General features: G+C 46.3%; 1 protein-coding gene across 4 annotated transcripts in view; it reads left to right on the top strand.

Moving 5' to 3' along the window:
* The window catches only part of TEF (TEF transcription factor, PAR bZIP family member), a 22,518-nt gene extending 12,878 nt beyond the window's left edge, over positions 1–9,640 (top strand). For 2 of the 4 annotated variants that reach the window (XM_063154620.1, XM_063154619.1), the window contains exons 4-5: positions 364–575; positions 2,513–6,189. In XM_063154620.1, coding sequence (XP_063010690.1) covers positions 364–575; positions 2,513–2,534 — 234 coding nt within the window. In that variant the 3' untranslated portion in view covers positions 2,535–6,189. The other 2 variants (XM_063154622.1, XM_063154621.1) reach the window with 2 other exon arrangements.
* Positions 9,641–24,578: the final 14,938 nt, after the last annotated feature.

A 24,578-nucleotide genomic window follows, 5' to 3' on the forward strand; every position in this document is an offset into this window, starting at 1 on the left:
CCGTTGTCTATATTTGCCCAGTATTGTGTCTAATCTGGACAGATTAGACACAATAGAACAGGTGGTTTTATGTAAAAGTTCACTCCTGAATTAAAACTAAGTAAAGGAAGCATTTCAGTTGGACGGCTTCTTTATATCCAAGTCTCTAAATCTCTTTAGTTTTAGCAAACCACTTGGTTGATCCTAAAAGAAGACTTGTGTAAAGATGAAATCTTACAGCACTGCATGGTCTCCATTTTGATGTCCGAGCCCTGCAAACCTATGGAGGAGATTCCTCAATAGAGCAGTCAGTGTGAATATCATTATACAATAAAGAGGTGTCTCCAATACACTTGTCAGTTTGGCATCTCTTTTTTAATACAGGATGAAAAATACTGGACAAGGCGAAAGAAGAACAATGTGGCAGCAAAGCGTTCCCGTGATGCCCGGCGGTTAAAGGAGAATCAGATCACAATTCGGGCGGCCTTTCTTGAGAAAGAGAACACAGCCCTGAGGACGGAGGTGGCAGAGCTGCGCAAGGAAGTGGGACGATGCAAGAACATTGTTTCTAAATACGAGACCAGATACGGACCCTTGTAAGCACACCCTTTTCCTTGTTAGGGCTCTTTGTTTTAGCCTCTTAGACTTCTCTGCCTTCTGTAGAGACTCCCAGAAATAAAGTTTATGGAGGCTTTGCCATTTTGCATCTACACTAGAAAGAAACCAACAAAACACAAACAAACCCTGTTTCTGTTGGCGCAGCTCGTTCAGGCCCTCTCCTGATCATTCTGTTGTCCATAATCTTAGTGTCCATATTTAGAACCTTGTTTTCAACACTGATAGAACATTTTCTGATGTCATACAATTGAACAGATTCACCTGTCTCGAGGAATAAATGTGGATCCCTCCAGACTGGAAAGAGCTTTTGCTATCTGTTCTAACCTTCATTTTTGAGTGGAGAAAGAGCCTAGGAGACTCTCCACTCCTCTCTCTCTTTCTTCTCTTTTTTTTTTTTTTTTTTATGGTTAATTTTCAAGCTCTTGCTCTTTTCTCCTCTCCATTCCACCTCCCCCTCCCAGTAAAAGTGTAAAACATAAGTTTAGAATATAAGTAGATGTTGCTGGACAGCATCAAGAAATTGTTTCCTCTCCCATTCAGAGGCACTAGAAAGTATCTGTTGTATAGAATGCTGTTCCTGCTGAAGAGGAATAGGAGAACCTTTAGGACAGGAAGACAGGAAAACATTCAATCTCTTGTAAAAACAGAAGTATTGCAAGGTTAATCTATGAATGTTATGCAGAATGGAGTCAGTGCAGTTTAGATTACAATACTGTCTAAATGTCTTGATAGGTTCTAATCCTGAATAACCTGCAGAAACCAAGGAGAGAGAATAGTGAATCACTCGTTTTACATATGTGGACAAAATAATTTGATGTGGGTTCTAGACTGTATTTCTACCACCACCCCTCCTTTTTTTCCTTAGGGGGTCTTTCTTCTTGAACTGCTGATAAAGCAGCATGTTGCACTTAAGTGAGAAGTAAGGGAGATTTAGAAAAAGAGGTCTGGCTCATTAGGATGAACCTTGAGTCCCAGCTATTAAAAAAGGGCCAGCACCTTATGCTTTGAAAGAAGGGGCTTTTTTAAAGAAGTAAACAAGCCACTGTTATTTTACTGCACCTTACCTGTTGTGCAAGAGATTGAGAAAGAGTTTTGGTCCTTTGCCTCGTGATCACACTATGGGATAAGCTACACCCACTATAAGCGCGAACAGTTTACCTCACTGTCTCCTGTGTAGTAGTATATCTGGTCTCTCCACGCTTGCTGGTTCTATCTCCAGCATGTTTCCTGATAGAAAATTAGCACACAAGATTTGCCCTCTGGGAAGTAATCCATTCTCAGCACCAAGCACTGCGTCAACAATATATGGTGTTAAAAGAAAAAAATACGCTGTGTGTGATGTTGAGACCTTCTACACGACCTACAACTGCAAGAAGTAGAAGCTTTACCAGAAGTATATGTCTAGAAGTCCTCATAACAAGAGAAGCTGTCTTAAAAGAGTGGCTGTGTCAGAACTCTTAGGCTATACTTGCTGGGATAATATAAATATTAAGGAGTAAATGTGGGATGGTGATGTTGCGGGTAGTTGCAGTTCCTCTATTGAAATCTGAAAATACATTAGAAAAGCATTAGGGCTTATTTTCTTTGCTAAAGACTAGATTGTCTTTTAAACATAATGTGGAAATTATGAGTTTAGAGCATTTTTGTGTTGAATTCTTAAGGAAGTGGAGAAGCAGGCTAATCCACAACACCTAATGTATGCTTTGAACTATTCCCCCCTCCGCCCCCCGCTGTTATGCTCTTAATTTGACTAGAGTGGCTCTTGATGCAGTGTTGGTCTAATTTCTTTCAAACATACTAAAAGTTGTCACCCTTTCAGCAGGAGTTTTTTCTTTCACAGGGTGGTTTGTGGTGGTGATGGTGGGAAGTATGTTATAAATAAATTGTCACACTAAACACTTTGCTTTGTTTAAAGTGACTTATCTGATTCCGAGTGATGCAACTTTAAAGACTTTTAAAAACAAAGAAACTAAAAAGCACACATGAATCGCCAGTCTTCAGAGTGAGCAGTGAAATCTATGAGGTGTCCCAACACAAACAACTGATGATGACCCTGCCTGCCTCCTTGCCTGCAAGTACCCCATCTGACTACCCAGGGCTGGGCATGATGAAAAGTGCAAAGTCTCCTTAATTCTGTATATGGCTTTCTTATCTGTCTTTCTCACTGTAACTATGAACTACAATAAGCTTACCTACTGGGGTTTTGTCAAGACACTCAAAGTTCATGTCTCCAAGTCTGTTGACAGCCTGTGTGAATAGTGACTCTTCGTTTGGCACTCAAGTGGAAGAAGAGAGGGAGTTTTAAATGAAAGTGTCTGTATATATAAAGAACTGCTATATTTTAAGACTCTTTTCCCTGCAGTATAATGAGTTTCATTTAATACTGCAGCTCCCTTCTGGTACAGTGTAGTGTATTGTGGAGTACTGTGAGTGCAGAACTAAAGACACTGGGAAGACAGCAGCCCGTAACGTGTGAGACTTCAGTGCAGAATATTACAGCAAATGTACTGAAATAATCCAGAAAGCACCACAGTGTGCCATACAGGGAGTAATAAACCTCTATCAAATGACCCACGTAATAATAACCCACGTCGGTGGCTTTCCTGCTCCACAGCTACACTGCTGTAACCTGCCTTTTCCTTTAGTTCATTTATGAGGCTCACTTTCTTTTATGGTATCTTGCTGAAAAAGGATCTATTCTTCTGCTAACAACTTAGCAATCATGGAAAAGGTGCTATTCTGAGCTGCTGATCTCCAGGTCTTTTGGCAGTCTGAAACTACCAAATGAGTATTAGCTCCAGGAAAACAATGGCTATTAGTTGCCATATTACCATTTTCTGTCTCTTGACTGCAGGACAACTGTGGTGCTGAAGGTGAAACAGCCAATGATATCCCACAGTTACAATGGGCAGCTTAAGAGTGAGGACCCTTGTGCTCATGTGGGAGGGTAGATGAAAGCTTGGATGGATTGTGGTGATGTTTATTGTGTTTAGAAGATGAAGGCAGTAGGTGGAAGTTCCGTTGTAAGAATTTCATCAGCATAACAAGAATCTGCTCTTATATTAAGGGAGCTTGAGAGCTAAATCTGTGTGGGAAGAGCAAGAGTAGTTACTTTCTAGGAAAGGAGTACAGGGCCATGCTTGTAGCCAAAATGGAGCTTGTAAGACAGGAGTATGTTCATGCCTAGAGATTAATGAATAGCATACACCTCAAAAAAAACAAACCTTGAAAGCTTTCTGAAGCACAAGTGCCAAAATTATGAGGCATGACTAGTTAGCAGCATAGCTCAGTGCTATCATATTGAACAATTATTTTGACTTTGTGTTTACCCAAGAGATTTTACCCCTAATTTCAGAGCAGAAATACAAAGAGAAAAATGTGAGAAGCAGCAGCTAATGTTGTAAGCTTAATAAAAAAAAAAACAAAATCAAAAGCAAGGATTCATAACCTGTGTTTGACAGCATAACCTTTGTACAGAGCTTATATATTAAATGTAGTTTTTGACCTATCATTTTTAATGGACAATGTACTGAAGTAAAGAAAGAGTTTTTAATTTTTTGCTGGCTACCAAAGTATACCTATGAGTGTATTATTATAAAGCTCTGAGATAATCTTGGGATATTTGTATCAAACAGATAAATATCTTAGTTCCATGTTGCTGATATGGCAGCATATATCTCTACCTGTATTGAGTACTGCTGATTTGGACTGATATTTTTGGTATGTACTGGTTTTTGCTTTACTTTGGTGATAAAGGCCCAAACCATGGATTAAGAAAAACAAACCAGCAAGAAAGCAAACAACCATGACAGCATGTAAATGTAGCAACTCTTTTCATTTATAATTTCTAAATTTTCAGTTAGCCCTGGCTGTTCTTAAATGTCATGCTTCCTGTTTAAATCACAAAACCAAAAGTTAAATAGCTGGGCAAAGAAGTTGCTTCATTTGGATCCTACTGTGCTTAGGAGTATCTTTTAAATACTTACATATTGTATACAGGATTTGTTTTTGCGCTATGTCATAACATTTTAACAGCAAAATATTCAGTCAATGAGATTAGCATGTGCAATTCTATTGTTTTATTTCTGTTATCTTAAAAGCTTACACAGTGGAAACTAACAGTGAATGTTCATTAGATCTTTCTTTCAGAGAAGACTGTTAGCAAACATTTGTGCTTCCCTGTAGGACAATGCAGATTTGCACAATCTGTGATTTATGTGTCTACGGGTTGCAAAACTGGAAAATCGCACTTTAGGGTGAGTGCAGCTCAACTTTTGTAGCTGGGGAATTTGGTGTTGTTGTTATTAAGAAGTAGTATCTTTAAAAATAGATGAGAGGGTAGTAACTATTTAAAGGAGTGCAGATATAGCCAGACAGAAAATACTGTGCAATGCTGAACTCCTTTCTCAGTTTTTGCAGTCTCAGGAAGTTAAGTTTATTGCTCCGGAGCTCCCTGCTCCTCTCAGAATGATTCACTCTATCATTTTGTTTCTTTGACTAGGATGACAATCCTATCTGTAAGTGATAACTTGGGTATGTTTTCTTAGTGATCATAAGAAGAGAAATATTCTTTTAGCTCAGTTTGAATGTTAAAAGATGCTGAATTGACACTGTTAGGGTTTGAAGTTCTCTAGCCTTGGAACATACTCTGTAGAGGCCATAAGTTTGCCTGATGCCAACCTACCCCATTCCACAAAGGGACCATCTCCAAGGGGAGAGAATAAAGGGCATGTGCACCTTTCAGCATCACTGCAGGGATTGCCAGGAAAGAGAGCAGTTCATGACAACTGTACTTTCATTAGGAAGAAGATTGACACCGCATGGCCATTTCATAGTACTAACTTTGAAAATATATAAACTGTGGATGGAATTTGTGGACAACAAGTGTTGTTTTACTCTGCAGAAGACAGCAGCTATGAATAAATAATGTGCAATTTTTAATACAGTATTGCTTTCATACATTATGATCTAATCTACGTATAGTGGGTTTGTGTCTAAAAATTCCAAAAAGCTTAATCTTTCACCTGTTGCCAAGATCTGCTCCCACTGAAGCTGGTATCAAAGATCTCATTAACTCCCACAGGAAAAAGTCTTTACTCTTATGTGGTTATTGTAAAGTTTTAGCAAGTGCTGGAGTCATGGGTGTCTTTGCTTTCCTCTGAAGCATTCTGTGCTGGGATCAGGTGGATACATCTCAGATTGCAGGTGTAGTGTTGGTAAACTGGTCCTGGTAATTTTGATATTCAGATAATCTGAACTCTGCTTTTTTTTTGGTCCTCCATGGACAGAGTGAAAAAGTAGTGTATTATGAACTTGTGTTGGAGGAGAAATGTTTTTGGGTTGTTTGGTTTATCGCTAAGCATCTTTTTGCAGTAACATTTTATGTCTTTTCGGACAATTCTCCATTTCCTTGCTGTGCTGTTTGAGTGCCCAAGGTGTTCTAACTAGAGATCACTTTCAGCATTATCTGCAGGCCTGCTACTAATTGTACCAAATCAATTTCCAGTTGGGAGGTGCAGTGGAAGCCCAGCAGCTTTGGGAATGCTGTAATAAAACCACTTATGCAGAATTTTTTTTTTTTTTTTTTTTTTTTGTAGATAGCAAAAAATAATGGACCTGCACAGAGGAGAATATTGCTGCTTCGGTATTGTAAGCCACCTGAGCATAAAAAGACTTTGTTCCTTGTGATCAGGTGCTTTCATTTTTAGTGAGAGGAAGGTATCTCAGACCTTTGTAAAATCCAGATAGGCTTTTGTTCACCCTTCTAGTTTTAGCTGCTAAGCACAAGATGAGAAATGCAAATTTATCTTAGTGCATAAATCTCTTATTTTTGGCAACATACACCTAAATCCATAAAGAGCAAAATCATTTGTTAGTGCTAGCATTGTGCCTTTGCAGCACTGCAAGACTCAGACTGGCTTTCTAGATGTTCAGATAATTACTCTGGTCTGTATATCTGCCACTGTAACTTGGTGAAGATAGATAAACTCACAGTTGAAGACCGGGAGAAAGGTAGAAAGAATAAGCTTAACTAAATATCTGTGGAGATGCTAACATAATGCTAATTGAGAAATTACAGTGATTTAACTCCTCATAATGCAAATTGGCATACGGATGTAATTTGTTAGTTTGATAGTCTGCTATCCCTCACGAGTCACTTTTGGAATGCAAACTTACTGAAGTTCAGACACCTACAGGGAAAAAGGAATCCTTTGAGTAGATATAGACATAGATACTTGGCAAGGAGAGCAAAGAATGAAAGAGGAAGAGGAGAGTAATGCAACAGTCTGACCTGAGTGAAATTGCTAAAACTGATTCCTCACTGTTTACAATTTTAGGCCAATTTGAATCCCCTCAGTTTAGCATCATACTGAAGATAAGTAATTATTTAGGTCTTGGGAATCTCCTTGTCTTGGTCCTACTTCCACAGTCCAGAAAGGAATATACAGATAGGGAGAAGAGTTACTGCAGAAAGGCATGAAAAAATAGCTGTTGCTTCAACTAAGTGTGCTATTGCGCTGGGACTTGACCTGCCAATGTGACCTGGTCAGTGCTGTCTCATGAGGAAACTACTGTCTGAGGCCCCAATCTTTTAAGGCCTCAATTCTGCTGTCATTTCTGCATGGGAAGAGCCCTATATGTGTAGAGAACCATGTGGACTTCACAGGATCTGTTATTGAATGTGAAGCTCTGCCCAGGCAGTCAGCTGCAGAATTGTGTCCTTAACACACTGTCCAGTTGTAGTTAGAGGGCTGTTGATATTAAGTGTAATATGGGTGCCTGTTATATAGCCAAAACCCTTGTTACTTCATTTTCCTAACTAAGGCATGAGCAGAAGCCCTTTGCTGTACAACATCTGTAAAAAAACTTTAAAATGTACTTCACATACGTCTAGTAAATTAAGGCATGTGATTTTGGTCTGTGGGTCTCAACAAACCTTGCTCGTGTACCTGCCTGAATGTTTTCCTAGATCTGCAGCTGTTTCAGTGAGAAGGGATGGTGGGATTTGTTCTCTCCAGGGGGCACGATAGCAGCTCTCACCTGTCCCACTGCGGTGACCGCTCGCTACTGGCCAGGATCAGGGATGGATGCATCCTCCGCACTTTTATGTGAAGTTGTCTGAAATATGGTGATTAACATAATTATTGGAATACTGTATTTTGTATAACTTAGAACATGTAAATACACTTTTAAAACTAATCTGTTCTATGAAGTAATAAATAAGTGCTTCCATTGTAATATCTGAATATTGTTAATGCTTCATGTAGCTTGATTTGGGATTATTTCTTTCCTAGAGAACTACAGAAATCAAAACAAAGATTGATGTTGTGGAATTCTAGTCTAGTTGTGATGCTTTCTATCAACAAAAAATGTTTTAAAAATAATAATGAGCTACTTAAGCAGAGAAACTAAGATTTTGAGGGAACTGATTCTCTTCCAGTCTTTCTTTAACAGTAGTCACCTATTACATTCATAATTCTACTCTTCCCATCCTGTTAGCTGGACAGTTGATTTGTTTGTGAGTCGCATTTGGAAAGTAGCAATATTAAATTATTTGTAAACTTCAGTGACTGAGGAAAACTAAAGCTGGGTGGTTTTTGTTGGGTGTGGTTTTTTTAACTATTCTCTCTTTTGGCTCAAACAGATCTGTCTCCACCCTTCAGCCAGACTGCAGCAAGTTGCAGTGCAACAGTGAGTGACTGTTACTGAAGCTCATTTGTGACTTAGATAGTCTACATCTTTATTAGTTCCATTATGTACATAGATGACACAGGTTTCCTGTTGTGGTGTGGAGAGAGAAAGAAAGTGATTAATGACTTGTGCTTTTGCTGAGTACATGTTCACTGGATGCTGCACAGCTGGACATTTCATCAGATTTCATGACCTTTTCTGTCTTGTGTTGAAAAGAAAAAAAATAGAAAACAGTGGAGTAAGAATCATAAGTAGTCTGCTAGGAAATCTGAACGCTTGGGTTTTGAGGAGGAGGTGAGATTAATCCATCAGCCTTCATGTAAAGAAATTAGCCTGTGATGACACTTTCTCCAGCCATCATGTCACTTTGTCTTCAATGCTGTACTGGAGCAGTCTCTTCTCTGGTAACAGCTGTGTCTGCTGTGTTCCATAAATGACAAAGCCACATCTTTTGGAGTGGGCAGAGACAACGGCATCTCTTTTTATTTTCTTCTATTTTCTTTCCTCCTCTCTCAGTGTCTCTAGGCTGTAAAATAGCTATGAAACAGCTAAGCAAATGTGCAAGTTATTCTGAAAACTCTGTTCTTGTTAAGCTTTTTCAGACACATACAGTTTTTAACTGAATAATTTGAGGGAACTCCTATCTGCTATATTTGGCCTGAAATTCTGTTGCCTCTTGGATAAAAGTATTTTTTTGTCTTCAGATGTGACACTGATCTGTCCCATTCATTCAGTGGGATGGATGATAAATCTGCACAGTATTTATATAAGATACACATCTGATCTTAGTTTTACTGTGTGTTAAGTTGTTTAATCTCTTGGATGTCTACTCCTTGAGGTTGTCTATATAATTCCTGTATATGTAGCTGCTTTTTGAAGCAGTCCATCAAGAGCATTTGAGATCATCCTGACTGAAAAATTCCATAAAAGTGAAAGTGATAATAAAGCTTGTAAAGCAGCTGGGTAAAACTGTATTGCCATAAATGGTTTTAATTTATATATGAATCTTCTGTCCCAAACTGCTTATTTTGTACATAAACCTAAACACTCCTGGCAGCTGATGGGTGAAAATAAAGGTGCTTAAACAGCAATCTAATGAGGAAAGGGCATTTCACTATTACAGAGTTGGTATTATTTTATATTTCCATTTATTACACTTTTTTAAATGTATAAACCACAGATTCTCAAAGTCTTCGGCTTGGATTTTGTGAGTAGTTTAAATCCTCTCACCTCTCTGCTCATAACTGGTTTTTAAGAAAAAGAAAAGCTTTTGTTTAAAATGTAAAATTTTGACTGTATTAACTTCTGTTAGTACCCTTCCTTTTTAAGAAATAAAATGTATATTCCACTATGCTGAGATCCAGTAATTTTGTTCTCTAGATAGCATACTGTGTGGTGTACAGCTCCACTGCCAGCATTACACCTGCAGTTTGCAGTGAAGCTGGTAGACACTAAAGCAGCTGATCACCTTTTGGAAGCAGGTTCTTGCTGTGCATTTCCCATGTGTTAAATGTGCTTGGTAACAGGTATACAGTTCCCTGCTTTTATTTTCTGGATTAACTGATTTCAAAAGCATTGCAAGGTTTTGTGTTTGTCCTGCAATGACTCTTGGTTGAACTCTCAGGTAGGAGGAAAAATCTGAGAACAAGTCAGCCGCAGACACTTGGACCATGCTTTGTTATGTTGGGCCTGAGAACATCCACAGAGTAATCAGAATTTTACTTTTTTTTTCATGGGAAGAAGTAAGGTTCTGAATAAGTAAGTTTTTTTTCCATGAGGACAGCTTTCTCTGTACCTTTCTATGCATTTTTTTAACTAAACCTTGGTTGGTTGGTTGATTTGTTGAGGGGTTTGGTTGGTTTGTTGTTTTTTTCATTGGTGGTTGGGTTTCTTTGTTTTTGTTTTCCAAAAACTGGTAATTGAAGATCAACTCGGTAAGAAATTTATGTTTTCTATATATTCACTGCATCTCACACGTGCTTTCAAGGTTGACAAGATCACTGGTGCTTCAGTATAATCTCTAGATAAACTGCAGGAAAGATCTTTGTTGGATCTTCACTTTTATAAAAGGTATCTTGGATGATTAGTGATGGAGGGTGGTAGCAAGGAACAAACAAACTGTCAGTGAGTTGTTTTTCTCTGGCTGTCTTCCAGAGCCATGGCAGGATTATTGACCCAGACAATTTGTTTATGAAAGCAGAAACCTTTCCTAATTAGAGGGAGGGGCCTGACCTGTATTACATACCGAAGGCCAAGGACTTGACATGGCCAAGCCAAGGATTTGCCCTAGAAACTGAGTGAATGCAAGGCTGTGCTGGATGTATCCTTCTGGTGTTACATGGCCTTAACAGAGTGGAGGATATTTGGCATTTTTTCCCTGTTGGGATATCAGCTGGCAGCAGCACCAATGTTTGTTACACTGCCTTCTTTTCAGGGAGCTTGAATGTTCTCTTGGGTGGGTGGGGAGTAAGTTTATAAATGTACTAACTCTGCACATTATATTACTAGTTCCCTTTGGGAAATGTTGCAGCTATTAGTGATCTGAAATATGACAACGGCTTACTCAGCCTTCTTCCTGTTGTGTTTTGGGAAGATCTGCTGATCTTGGGACTTTAGATGCATTGGTACTCATTTTTGCTCCTGCTGGCTACACCAGATCCACTTCTGATCCACCAGAAGATCAGAAAGGATCTGTCTCCAGTTGGGTCTGTAGCACTCTGAAGCAGCAGTGGAAGGCTGTGGTTGAGAAATGTGCAAGAGCTGCAGCTGCCAAGTGCCTTGGGGCTTTTTGCTTGCTCTTGGCTGTGGTTGTTGGCTGGACATGGCCATTGAGAAAATGTGTCCTAGGCTTCTGAGGAAATGGAGAGCAAACTGACAATAAGAGAGTAAAGCCAGAAGCTGACGGTATAGCTATGATAGACATGTGCTTAAGTGGGTGGAGTGTCTCTGGAAAATAATTGCAAAAGAGCAATTATGGGACTAGCCTTCCTCCCATAAGGAAAGGAGAGGAGGTGAAAGGCTGGCTTGGGAGGTGGAGTGGAAAGTTGCTGGCAGTATTCCAGATGTTGCAAGAGATGAATTCATGTACCTTATCCCTCTGTGCCTGATCACAATTTTTATGATCAAAACCGGCTCTTGTATGCTTTATTCCCGAAATAAGCTTCCAGCTTGCAGGAGCAGGCTCATCACCCACCCCACCCCCGGCTGAAGGCTGGAGCAGCAAGGCTGTGAGCCAGATCCATGTGCGTGTTCCTCGGTGGCAGTGAGGCGGCGGCAGGGCCGCCCTGCCCCGGGCTCGGTGCTGTGGCTGCCCCGGGGCCGCGGTGCTGCTCAACCCACCCGTGCTGGAGAGGGCGGGGGGGCTCCCAGCAGCTGCTGCTTCAGCCTTCGTGGGCTGCTGGTGCGTTCATTTTGTCCTGATGATTGCTAATTTGTTCCTAAAGCTTTACAGGGTGTAAAATGTAAAATACATCATTTGAGAAGAAATAATCTCATCTCCTAAATTCGCATACTGCCTCAGTCCATCAAGCCATGGCTGCTCCAGTGTCCTGCTCCTGCACGCTGCTTGCAGCCAGGGCAAAGCTGCCGTTTCAAATCTTCATTCTGAAGGAAAGGCTGGCTTCATCAAGTCCTAAGGCGACAGTCGTACTGCAGGGCAGACCCGTGGTGTGACACGGTCTGGGGGCGCGGGCAGGCAGCCCCCGCCGTCCCCTCACGGCCCCCGCGGCGCCGCAAATGGCGGCCGGGCCGGGCCGGGCCGCGCCCTCCCGCGGCGCCGCGAGGTGGCGCTGCCGCCGCGCGCACCGCCCCGCCCGGGCCCCGCCCGAGCCCCGCCCGCCCCAGAGCCCGGCTCAGCCGCGCCGGCGCCGCTCGGCTGGGGCTCAGCAGGGTGAGGAGCGGCCTCAGCCTCAGCTTTCCGCGGTCCTCCGGGCTGACTCCCCGCAACCCTCACGGAGGCAGGGGTGCGCTGCAGCCCCAGCAGTGAGGGGACAAGGGGCAGGCACAAATAGCAGGTCGCAAAGGCTGAGGTGCTTGTGACAGTGCGGGCCCCGCGCCGCGCTGAAACAGGGCTGAGGCTTTGGACTCTTTTGGGCCTGCCTGAGTCAAGACACTTGGGGACCACCCCGGGAACGTCCTGAATGACTAAAGGCACCTTCTCCCTTCCCGTTGCCAAGTCCACAGAAACCTAAGGATGCAAACAGCAGCAGGAGTGAGTGGGAGGAATAAAAGTGTCTCTAGTGTTCCCCAAGGACCTGCACAGGGCAAATGGGGCCAAGGAGTCCCAGAAAGGCATTGCCTGCCGTGGTGAGCAACACCTCAAGCTCCCCGCGTTGCCGCAGCACACCAAGCCTGAGGGAAATGCTTCCCTCGCCCTAGAGCTGGCTTTGTCTTGAGCCTGTGAGCAAGGCAAACCAGCACACCCAAAGCGTGACTAAGAGCAGCACGAGTGACCCTGTTCTCCTCCCTGCCTCACCCCAGCCCCGTGGCGGCTGTGGCCAGAGAGGTTACAGAAATGAAGGAAATTCATTTCCTAAAAACCCAGAAGGAAAAGAGGTGACCTCTTTCTTGCCTCTTTAAAGATCTGGGAGGACCCTGAAGCATGACATTAATGATATGTAACCAACCTACAGAGGATGCAATACACTGCGGTTTCAGCTCTGTACCAATACCTCTGGGGACCAGTTTGGGGACATGATTGCAAGCTTCATTTCAGACCTGTGTATGGCTCATTCTGGGCTCCCTCCTCTTCTGCCATGCAGTGACTACCAGCCTGCTGAGTCTCTTACCAAATTAGGCTTCTTCTGCCCACCTTCCAGCCTGACAGGCTGTCACAGAAGTTTATACCATGGCTGGCTAGGAACTTCTTTCTAATTTTAATTCTAAATGTATTTATGATCCAGATGAGCTTTTAAGAGAACAAATTAAACATTTGCCCTAGCATATATTTTTGATACATGGATGCCGTTCCCTCTCAAATTCTCCTGTTTTAGATAGAGTAAACAAGCTCCACACTCAAAATGGCCACTCACAAACCTGCTCTGTACCTGCTACAGACCAGCTCCAACTTTCCTGAGGAGGGGTGTCTAAAGCAGCACCTGCAATGCCAGGTGAAGAGGTACCTCATATTTACTGGTCTCTCCAGACAATTCTTTGATGGGAAAATCCTAGAACCGAGTCTTTATTCAGAGCCAAACTGGCAGACATGGGCAGTGTCCACCCCCTGCATGTCTTCTTCCAATGCTCTGACTTGGGGGTGTCTTGTTTAAAGCATTCTGGGGCAAAACACTGCTGGTTTTGACAATTGTCCCTGTGACTGTCAGAGCCCCTTTCTTAGACAGCTCCTCACCCACCTTGCCTCTTCCCTACTGGTCCTTGTGCCAACAACACTCAGTGGGAGATTATGCAGGTCCTTGCTCCAGACCATCTGTCTCTTGCCCTCACTCTGAGGGACAGGGTGGTGCTGGGGTATCATGTTTCTGCAGTAGAAGATAGGTTTTTCCCCCTCTAGATCCCTTCTTCTCTTCTCCAAGGAACTGTGATAACCCTGTGGCTCAAGGAGGAGGGAATGACCTTTCTAAAGTTACAGAGAGAGGCTGGGGGAAAGAAAGGAACACTGCTGGTCCTGCTGACAAGCAGGGCTCTGAGAGGTGAAGGAGAGAATGTCAGGGGCCTGTTGATGGCCCAGGAGGGCTGGAAGAGGATACATCCTTCTGGGTACCACCACCCTGTGCTGAGGTGCTGCATGTTCCATGTGGCAGTACAAAGAATGGCTCAGGACCTGTTTGGCAGAGCCCAGCAGGACCAGTGGCCCCCATGGGCTGGCCATCCACACAGCCTGGCTGAGGCTGTGGGGAAAAGAGCTGGAGAAGGAGGGAAAGGGGGAGGTTTAAAAATAGTTCACCTCTCATTTTTGCAGCTGTCATTCATAGAGCACAAGCCAGCCCGAGGCCTCCCAGCTCCCATCCACATTAGGCCTTACATAATGGGAGACACGCGGGCATGGCTCCGGGCCGGGAACAGGCATCAGCCTGGGAACAGGCAGGGACGTGACATTTACGCTGCCCTGCCAAAGCCGATGAGCAGCTCCGGGGTGTCCAGGCCCTGAAAACAGCCTGTGGGCTGGGGAAGGCAGCTCGTGTGGCTGTCAAGGGCAACCCAGCCACAGCCACAGCCTGGAGAGGAGGCGAGGGAGAGCAGGATGCAACCCAAGGTGAAGGCTGGCCTCCCTATTGGCTGCTGGTAGAAATCTGGTCCAGCCTGCCAAGCCACTGTGGTGCTTCTGGAGGAAACAGCTGTGGGAAGGGGTTGGCAGCTGTGGGGAGGTCTGTGGGAAACACCACAGTAGGTCCTGAGGGGTGACTGTTTGCCAGAGGGGAAGATGTGGCCCCAGGCAGCAGACAAGGAAGGAAGGGTGCAGAGATGGCCCAGAGAAGCAGAAAACAGAGATTGTAGAGTGGCCTTCCAGGGAGGGAAGCTGCAAAAGAAGCACAGGAGGTGTGGGAGGATAGGTCTGGGGAGGAGCAAAGGGACAGGCAAAGAAGGGTGGGACAGTGCTGAGGGGAGCTGGTGTGAGAAGGGGGCTGAGAGGATGGGGAGACTTTTGAGAGTGAGGCAGAATGGGAAGGGCAGTTCTGGAACTGTTGGGGGTTGGGGAGATGGAGGATGATTGAAGAGCTAGAGGGAAAGGTGAAGGTCCACCAGAACCATGAGAACTACCTGTCCTTTTCTGCCACCTCGGTGCTACAGGACAGATGTTGCAAAGGGCAAAAGAGCATACGATGTCCCCCTCATGTCAGCCATGCCTGGCTCAGGCACTGCTCCTGCATGTTTTTTCCCTACCCCCCAAGCCTCCTCAGCTTGGAAAACTGCTAGCTCAGGGAAATTCCAGAGGCAAGGGGCTGTGCATGTGGCAGCAGGTCAGGAGGACAGAGCTGGGCAGCACTGGGGAGAAACTGTTCTACACCTGCGAGCCTCAGCCTCCCAGCCTATCTCATTTAGAAACGCTTCCACCCCTCCCACCTTCTGGCCAGGAACTGAGCCATATGTCTGTTCACTGTAGGATCCTCTCTTCTTTCAAAGATCATCGGCTTTCATGCTTTATATGCCAGCAGCCAGACTGCCTTGGGTAAGGCATGAGTCACCGTGGTGTGGTTATTTAAAGTGTGTCTCCTTAGCGCCAGCCACGTGCCTGTGCTGTGCAGGCTGAGAAGGAACGCGCTGCTGGACCCCAGAGTTTGCACACGGAGGGCCAACCGCTGAAAGGAAGGCTGAGACTGGACTAGCTTCTCCCAGAGCAAAGGGAAACCCTGACATTTCTCAGCAGCCCCCTGTCAGTGGGGAGAACAATATGGCTCGTCCCAGTCTCATACCACACTGGGCTATTTCTGCATCCACAAACCAACCATACTTCACAGGAGGTGACTGTGTTGCCCAGGGGCTTGGCAGATCTGGGGCTGGTTTGGCAGCCATGCAGTCACCTGCTGCACAGGAGGCATGACCTGGACTCACTGGGATGGTGCTGGGATGGGTTCTCCTAAGGCTGGAGAAGATGGAGTCCAATCCTGAAATTTCAAGCATCTAAGGACTTCTAACAACTGTTGGGGAAATGGATGCCTTAGCTAGTAAATATTTATGGCATATTCTAACTCCTCACTGCTGTTTTCCATTAGGACTGACATCCCAGAGCAGTGAGTAAGTCCTACTGTATGTCCTCCCAGGCTCTGCATCATTCAGCAGGACCCGCTGCAAGGCTGCTGGCCTGTGAACGAGTCGAGGTGTGGGGAAGCTCGTTCTCCCCCTGCATCCCACTGGCACCAGCTGAGACCCTGGGCACACACTGTGCTTGGGCTGAGCCTTGCCATTGTGTCCCACTGAGGAGAGGTGGTAAGTAACAGCCTTGGCAGGAAGTTTGAGGGGCTGCTGTTGGCCAAGCTGAGGCAAAACTGGGCATTTGTAACATATGGAAAAAGGAGGTGTCTCTGGTGAGCCTGATGTCTGTGTTGGCAGTCAGCACGAGGAGCTGAGAGAGCAGAGCAGAGTTTTGCAGGGGCACCATGTGCAGGTCAGTTAGATGGAAGATCTCATCTGTGTTTCTTCATACAAGTGATTTTCTGTGGCCCAGAGCAGAGACTGCACCTCTGATCTCCCAGTCTGGGGCAGCAAAAGCTCAGAGCTGTTGTCACTGGTTGCAGGGCACTGAGATGCCAGGATGTGTCTGCATCTTTCTTTTCCTTTGGACCAGGTCCCTCAGGATCAAAGCAGCCCTTTCCCAAAGCCTGGCTGCTTCTGCTGCCTCTTGTGCAGGCCTGGACCCACATTGCCTTTCAGGCAGGGCCTTTTCACAGGGGTGAGATGCCTCGTTGAACCCATGCAAGATCACTTTTTCTCTCCTGTAACATATATCATTTAGATTCATGGTGTCACAGAATGTATCAGGGAAGGTATTTTTAGTGATTGCTCACTAGGCATTTTCAGAAGAAGCCAGGCTCATCTCTTCTAAGACAGCAACAGCAGGAGAGAAATGTGCCAGGTATGGGAGCTGTTGTCCTCTTCACACCCAGGTCCTTCCTGCCTCCCTTCTCTGGCCTGTTGGAAGGCTGCACTGTCTCTCTGTGTTACCCTTTGCTTTCCTCTCCCTCCATCTCCTTTGCTCGGCTAGATTTCCCACTAATGATATTGTTACCTTAATCTTAAGCATGCCACTCTGAACTATGATCTCTTTGCAAGCTGAGACACCTTAGGCTTGCCTGGTACTAGCCAGAAAAAACCTATAGTTGTTGGAGTTGGCACCAACCACTTGGGAGCCAGCAGTGGAGGGCTCTGACCTGATGCCCAGTCGGGATGGTGGGTAGCCTGGAGCTGTGTTCAGGCAGGATGCTACCCTGATACCTTGACAACAATGTGTCCAATTAAGCCCTGTGGTATTTTTGTAATAGCAGAGCTGTGAATTGCAGCTTCCCAGCTAAATTGCACTTGAGTAATGCTCTCATGACTTGACTATCTCTGCAACATTTTAATTAGTCATTTCTGTCTTCCCTACCACGACACAGTATTAGTACAAAATTATTGTTATTAGTACAAAATGGCTGCTGCGATACCCACTGTCACACAGCTCTTTTCAAGATGGGGCTGTGTTTCAGCAGCAGTGGGTGGTTTGGGAGCCACTGGGGGAAAGAAGCATCAATATAATGGATGCAGACCCAAGAGCAGGCTTTTTCACTCCTTTTCTTTGCAGCCCACTGAGGGCCTGACACCCAAGGGCTGTAATGCTCCCACAGAAGTCAGCTCTGATACTGAATGCAGCAGAGGCAGAAACAGGTCCTGGGGAAGGACAGCAAAGACGGGAGCTTGGGATGGAAAAGATTCAGACGATCCATGCATCGACTCCTCAAGCATAAGCAAGCAGAGCTGGATGTATACTCCTGCTTTATGCAGAGTCCTGAAAGGAGCAGTTTGTACTTGTAGGGTAACACAGCATGGTGATCATAAAAACCTGCCTCCCTTTTTGGCTCGAGCAATTAGCCCATACTCAATGTTTCCATTAGTAAGAGAACTGAATGATGGCATTAGGTAGTTTGACATAATCCTGTTTGCCTACAAAGAAGGTACAAACTCCTGCTTCTGTAAGCACAGCAGGAGTCAAACTGCATCAACAGCTTCTTTGGTCATAGCTCTAAGCCTCTTTTTAACCAGTTCTTCAACCTGCTTGGAGAAAGCTCCTCAAGCTCTTGCTGCATGTCAAGTTGCATGTTCTTCACTGCACCACCTGTACACTTCTAAACAGTTTCTACCACCACTCTTCAGCTCCTCTCCTCTCCTCTCCTCTCCTCTCCTCTCCTCTCCTCTCCTCTCCTCTCCTCTCCTCTCCTCTCCTCTCCTCTCCTCTCCTCTCCTCTCCTCTCCTCTCCCTTCTGTAGCTTTGCTTTAGGATCAGTAATTCCCAACTACCTCAGGTCATTTGTGATAGACACACAGTGCAGGAATTTGGTGAGACAGAGCTTCTTTCATCAGACAATGACATATTTTCCCCTCTATCATAATGTTTCATTAACACAAGTGACATGTAAATGCCCTGTTGCCACTTTGCTTTGGGGTTTAATAAGTTTTCCTCCTGCTGTAAACCAGTAGCCACAGCTATGGTCACTGCTATAATCCCAAAATAATTTTGGACATCCTGGTAGGGGTGGCAGAGCCAAATGCAGCTGCATCATCCTTCAGAGATTGAAGGTTGTTTTGGAGACCTCTGCAAAGCAAGAACACACCTTGCAAAATCCATCATCCCAGCTGGTCCACAAAGATTGGCCCTAACAGGCTGCTCCAAATGTGCTCCCCTCATCTCTAGCCACCTTCTGCAATCCTCACATCTGCCACCTGCTCCATCATTAGCTCTTGGGCTGCAGCCAAGCACCGTGGCAACACCTGAGCTACTAATTGGGCTATTGCAGCAGTGGAGGCAGAGCAGGGAGGCGGCTGCCAGCCAAGGCAGCTGCTCCAGGATGGGCAGAGTGCAGCAGTGCTCCTACTGTGCCTCACAGCCCCCAGCTGCCACAGCTGCCTCTGGGGCCCATGGCTCTGGAAATGCTCTTTCACTGCATGGAGGGCAGCTGCTGCCAGACCAGCAAAGCATATGTGGGAACTGGAGAAGACTGGGATGAGATGTAGAGAAGGAAAAAGAGGAATCAGCTGCTTACAGGTGAATGGCACAAGGGGGATAGGTACAGCAGGAGTCAAAGGGAGAGACAGGGCTGCTCACTGAGGGCAGAACTCTCCTTTACACCCTACTGCCAGCTGCTGTTTGCTCCTAGGATCAGGCCCCAGCATTTAGGGAAAATAATCCCTTGGAGCAAGGAAGATAGAGAGGTGAGGGAGAAGAGAAGGATAGAGCTTTGGAGAAGCATGCTTCCCAAGTTCTCCAGGTGGATGAGCTCCTACCTGGGGAATGTAGCACCCATAGTGGCATTAGCTGGTGTCATATCCAGAGGGCTGGGAAGCCTTTCCATACCCTTGGGGTCTTCCTATAGCTTTTGGCAGCATATGCATGTAACAGCAAACATTACAGGGGTGCAGTTGCATCTGTTCACCTTCCTTTCTACTCTGCTGAACAGATCCACAAAGCAGAGGAGACACCGTCATCTGTGGGCCAGTTTGAGTGTTTAACTCCCTGAGGTCAGACCTGCTTTGTTTGGAAAGGTGTGAGAGGCCAGCATTCACCCAGCATGAGTGAAGGCTTTGGCAGGGCAGGCTCCAGGCAGAAGTGAGGACAGCTGCACCCCTGGCTTAGAGGCTTTTAAACGTTTGCAGAGTGGAGAGCCACAGCCCTGCAGCCTGCTTTGCTGGTGGAAGAGCCTAGAAAGCCAGTCCCTGTCACCACAAAGATGAGTAAGATCCTGCCAAGTGCCAATTACCTCTAGGAGGAACAATTACCACTTCCCTCACCAGTACTTGCAGGTTAAGAGAGTGATCTCACCAGACATGGGAGCAAAGGAAAAGCTCTCTGGGGTTTTGGCTGGCAGGGGAGCAGCACAACCTGCAGAGGAGACCCCTTTCTGTCTGCAGACCTTGCAGGGAGAGAGGATAACATTAACGACAGTGAAAAAAATGGGGGAGAGGGAGAGGAGGGACTTGCTAATTGTGCCTTCTTCAACAGAGTTGTATCACAGAAAAGTACTTGGGAAGGGTTTGTTGGGGGTTTTGTGAGGTCAGAGCCAGCTCCCTGTACTCAATTCTGTCAAGGCTAACACGCGTCACTGGATAAAATCATTGGGTTTTTGTCATCTAGGCAAACACAGTGACACCCCTTCCCTTTGCCCTTTTACCTCCCGGCTCTGGAAGCCAAAAGGCACGTCCAGCCAATTGTGGGAAGCTTTGTCATACCACTGAGGTGACACAGTGTCCTCCAGTGCAGTGCTGTGGTCCGGCTTTTGTGGCTTCCTCTGGGGCCCACCCCCAAGAGCTCTTGCAGCCCTGTGAGAGCAGAGCAGCTCTGAAGACACTTGTGCAACTGTGTAGCACATTCCAGGTATGTTAAAGGAAGATATCCAGCTCAAACCGGTTCTGGACTATGAAGCTCTACTGGCCAGGCGAGGCAAGGGTCAGCACACAGTTACCAGCAGAGACCTCCACTTCCTAGTCATGCTTTGAAGACTGCTGTTGTGGCCTCATTCAACCAGTTCGTTCCACCTTCCAGGAAAGCTCCATCACAGGCGCACAGAGATCAATCAGGTGCTCCTGGAAAACCCACAGGTCTTAGCAATTACCCTGTGCACTCAGAGGAGTCAACAGTTCAGTCTAAGGCATCCCACAACACTGGAGTCAAGCTCGGATGGACTCGGGTCCTTTCATATAATTTTAAGGTGCACTGGGAAGCCTGGAGTAATTTCTTTAAAAATACAAAGTGACAAAATCTTTTCAGCTGTGATGTTATCTGTGTGTTCACATGAAGATGTGGTCAGTGGCTTTCTCCTGCAATAAATACTGGCCTCATGTGACTGATGGAGTCCATGCTGGTTACAGGCTATATTATTCTCTGCTGGCAATGGAGCTCTTGTAGCTCCCACTGTCACCTTTATAATCATTGACTTTGGGAAGGTTTCTGCTTGAGTTCTGTGACTGGTCAAAAAAATTTACGTAACAAGTATTTCCATGAAAGAAAATTGGATTTTTCAAAGAGCATGGGTACCTTTGGAGAAGACAATAATTCCAAGATTAAAAATAAAACCTAATCAAAATAAAATATTCTTTCTTTGCTGGCTTTGATTGGTTATTCTCAATGGTCAAGTCTCTCATTTGAAGAACCAAGTGATGTCTCTCTTGCATGGTTGATCTGTGGTGTGATATATAATCCAGACTGTAAGAAATTTTCTTTGTTTATGTTTCTAAAAACCAGCAATTTGTGGTTCCCTGTGCTGATGTGTTAGCCCTTTGACTGTGGGTTATAGCATCCAGTGCCTTGTCCAACAGTGACAGCTTACATTGTTCTCCTCAGCAGTGCAGTTCACTTTCAGCTCTGCCTTGGAGCATCACAGCCCACCTGTGTTCTTTCTGGTCTTGTTTTGTTAGATCCTATTTTGTCTGGATTTCTCAAGCCCTTTCCCTTCCTCAGTGGCGGCTGGCAGCGGCATGGCTGCAAGGGATAAGCTGCCCTTCCCCAGCATGTCTTCCTCCCATAATTTTGCATCACCTCCTTTCCCATTCAGAGCAGCTCCTGGCACTGGAGGATCAGCATGAGGCAGCAGAAGAGACCAATGGTTGCCAGCCTGGTGCTTGTACTCCCTGGGAGTGCATTGAAGCCATGGCTTCCCCCCAAGCCTCAGCATCTCCACGTCTGTGCTGGAGGCAAGGAAAGCACCATGATTCATGGCCCCCTGTAAGATCTGGCCAGGTCCGCAGAGGGGAAACACTGTGCCAGCACCATCCCAGACTGAGAGTTGGAGGAGGATCATGTATGAGAGTTTAGGGAGCCAGGTGAGGATGAAGAAGCTCTGTTTGGCTGTGCTCACAAAGAAGGAGGCCCATGGAGCTGCTGCCCATGTTGGGTCACTGGGAGCATGCACCTTTTCATCAGGTAGGGATGGTAAGAGGAGAGTTCCTGCCTTCCTTGCCTCCCCGTGACATCACCACCTGTGTGTAAACATCTCAGATGTCCCTGGGGTGCTGTCCTCCTTCCCTCTGCTCCTCAGTCCTTCCTTGGCTCATGTTTGTGGCCTTCCAGACACGACTGCTGCTCTATGCCCTGTGTTCTCCACTGTGCTGCCAGTCTGTCCCCACAAGGACACCAACCCCAGTTCTCCCCTGGCAGAATAACTCTCTGTGGTTCCCCCCAATTTTTCTGTGTGCCCCTCATTTGCCCAGTGCTGCCACTTTGGATGTTGTGGGGGACGTCCAGAGAGTCCTCCCAGCTGCAGCTCAGCAGCCCAGCAATGCTGGACACAGGTAGGGACAGAGGACGACCTTGGTAGATTTTGGAAAGGTGCCCGAGGCCTGCTGTGACGCCACTCATGCCTCTGAGGGAGCCTGCAGCAGCACATGTTGACACTGAACCTGACCGCAGGAAGATCAGGAAATGCAAGAACGCCTGTTGCTGAGGGAAGCTGGACTTGGCCCTTGCGTGAATTTGCTGAGCTCTGCAACCGAGCCCCATGAAAGAAGCATTTCCTGCTGCGGCAACATCGCCCATTGCCCTCCCTACACCTTGTGTGGGTCATTTCAGGTTCATTTTTGCCTGATGAAAGCCCCAGCTGCACCTTCTGGAAGCAGTTTCTGGCTGATTCACTTGAAGGAAAACTTTGTCCTTGGTGGAAACACCCTGTCAAGTGGGAGGGACACACTCCCTCCTGAGGATCTGCTTCCTTCAGCATGCAAACTGTGCCAGCAGTGTGAGGCCAACAAAAATAAGCATAAATGCCCCCCCAACTAGGACTCAGCAGCTAGCTGCAGAATAACACGGGGACTACTCTTGCCTTCTTGGCATTTGGTGAAGAAGGAGAACACACTGTCACCTGTACCATTCCCTGCCCCTGCTCAAGCAAAGAGGCAAAATTCAGTCCTGACCCTCTCTTCCTACCTTGTTCCTGTGCCTTCTGAGGGCTTCTCAGAGAAGAAAAAAGAGTACATTCCTTCCTGACATATGCATGTACCATGCTGGAGTCACTTTTGCCACCGGCAATGGCCACACACAAAATGGGCCCTTCACTAAGCAATACAAGTCAAAAGCACCATGTGTGCCAGATGAGGCTTATCCTTCCCTGGAGTATTGTAGGACGGAGGGTGAAAGGTTCACTTTTGTCTGCTTTATAAAAATATCATTTTTCTGGAGGTGACAAGGCAGGCAGCAGTGGGGGGACACTGGAAGAACAGCTCTGCAAGGCTGGGGGTGAACATGCCCCTGGTTGTGTTTGAATTGGAGCCCTGCCACAGAAATGAAAGGAAAAAACGCAAGGCTTTGGAGGTGGCTAACCTTGGCCACAGCCTGCAGCTGGGCTGGTGCCTGTGCTCTGGCAGAGGACACGTGGGGTGGAAAGACCTGTCCAGCCCTTTGCAACCGTGGTGTCAACCTTGCCCCTCACACCCGCTGGGGCCATGGGCAGTCCTGTGGCTGCAGCCATGTGAGCATGGAGCAGGTGGCATTGGCAGGAAAACTCCTTGGGAATGCCAAGGACTCAGCAGGTCCTGGCCCCGCCACTAGTGGTGTTTTTCCACCTCTCAGTCTTGGCATGTCGGCAAGTGCTGGGACATGGGGAGGGACCCGCTGCTGGCAGTGCCCATGCCATGTGTTATTCAATCCCAGTAATCCCAAATCTCCAGGAGGCTCTGGGGTAGCAGGAGATCCTCTCCTGTTGAACTAAACTCAAGCTATTTTGTTGGGCCTGTATTTTAAACACAATCCAGGGAATGGCTTTTCATGATTGTCTAAGGCTTTCCTCTGGGCACCAGTCCCTTCCTACTCCCCAAACAGCCCAATTTGAGTCAGACACTGCTGCTGCTGCTGTCACAGACTGAAAAGCCCCAGGCTAAGTGTGGCATTTTCTACCTGAGCTGTCTCCTCCTTTCAGGCAGAAGCCCGCCTTCCTGGTGACTCAACTTGCAAGTTTCCTTCTTAATAACGGAGTCCCCTATGACGAGTGTCTAAACAATAGCCCCACACCCCTGACTTCGGAGGTTTCAGGAGACAAGTCCCATCTTGTTGCTGTGCCTTGCTGGAGCAAGCTGCTCGGGGACTGACTCGGTCACTGTCCAAACATCCAGCAAACACTCCCACACCCAGGCACTACCCCACACTGGCCCAACACGGGGCTCCAGCAGCTCCCCTCTGAAGGCTGACGGAAGGCAGAGCTCTCCCTGCACACTGCACTACATGGGGTTCAGCTCCCTACACTCCTCTTGCTCCCTGAGACAGCACAGTGACAAATACCTCGGGAGGAACAAGGCTATACTAAACCTCTTCCCTAATCCCTGCTCAGGCTGTGCAGCTATCAGCTGAAAGCCAACTCCAGGCCCTACCTGTGCCCAAAAAGGAAAAGGCTCCGTGCCTCCCTGCGTCACAGCTGAGCAAATGCAGGGCAAGGATCAGGAAGGCACACAGTCACCCTCGATTTTCCATTTCCAAAAACATGTCTAAGGGCAAGCGTTGTGCATGCTTTAGATAAATGATTACAAGGGGTTTGAGACACAAAGGGGAAAAAATAGTTTTGTTGCCTAGTGCAGTGTGACAGTCACGCGGCACACAGTAGGCATGAGCAGCAGCCCAGATCCTGGGGCTCACAAAACCAAGGGCATAGTGAGCTCTCCCA

The sequence above is a fragment of the Melospiza melodia genome, chromosome 4 (genome assembly GCF_035770615.1).
Source record: "Melospiza melodia melodia isolate bMelMel2 chromosome 4, bMelMel2.pri, whole genome shotgun sequence".
Taxonomy (NCBI): domain Eukaryota; kingdom Metazoa; phylum Chordata; class Aves; order Passeriformes; family Passerellidae; genus Melospiza; species Melospiza melodia.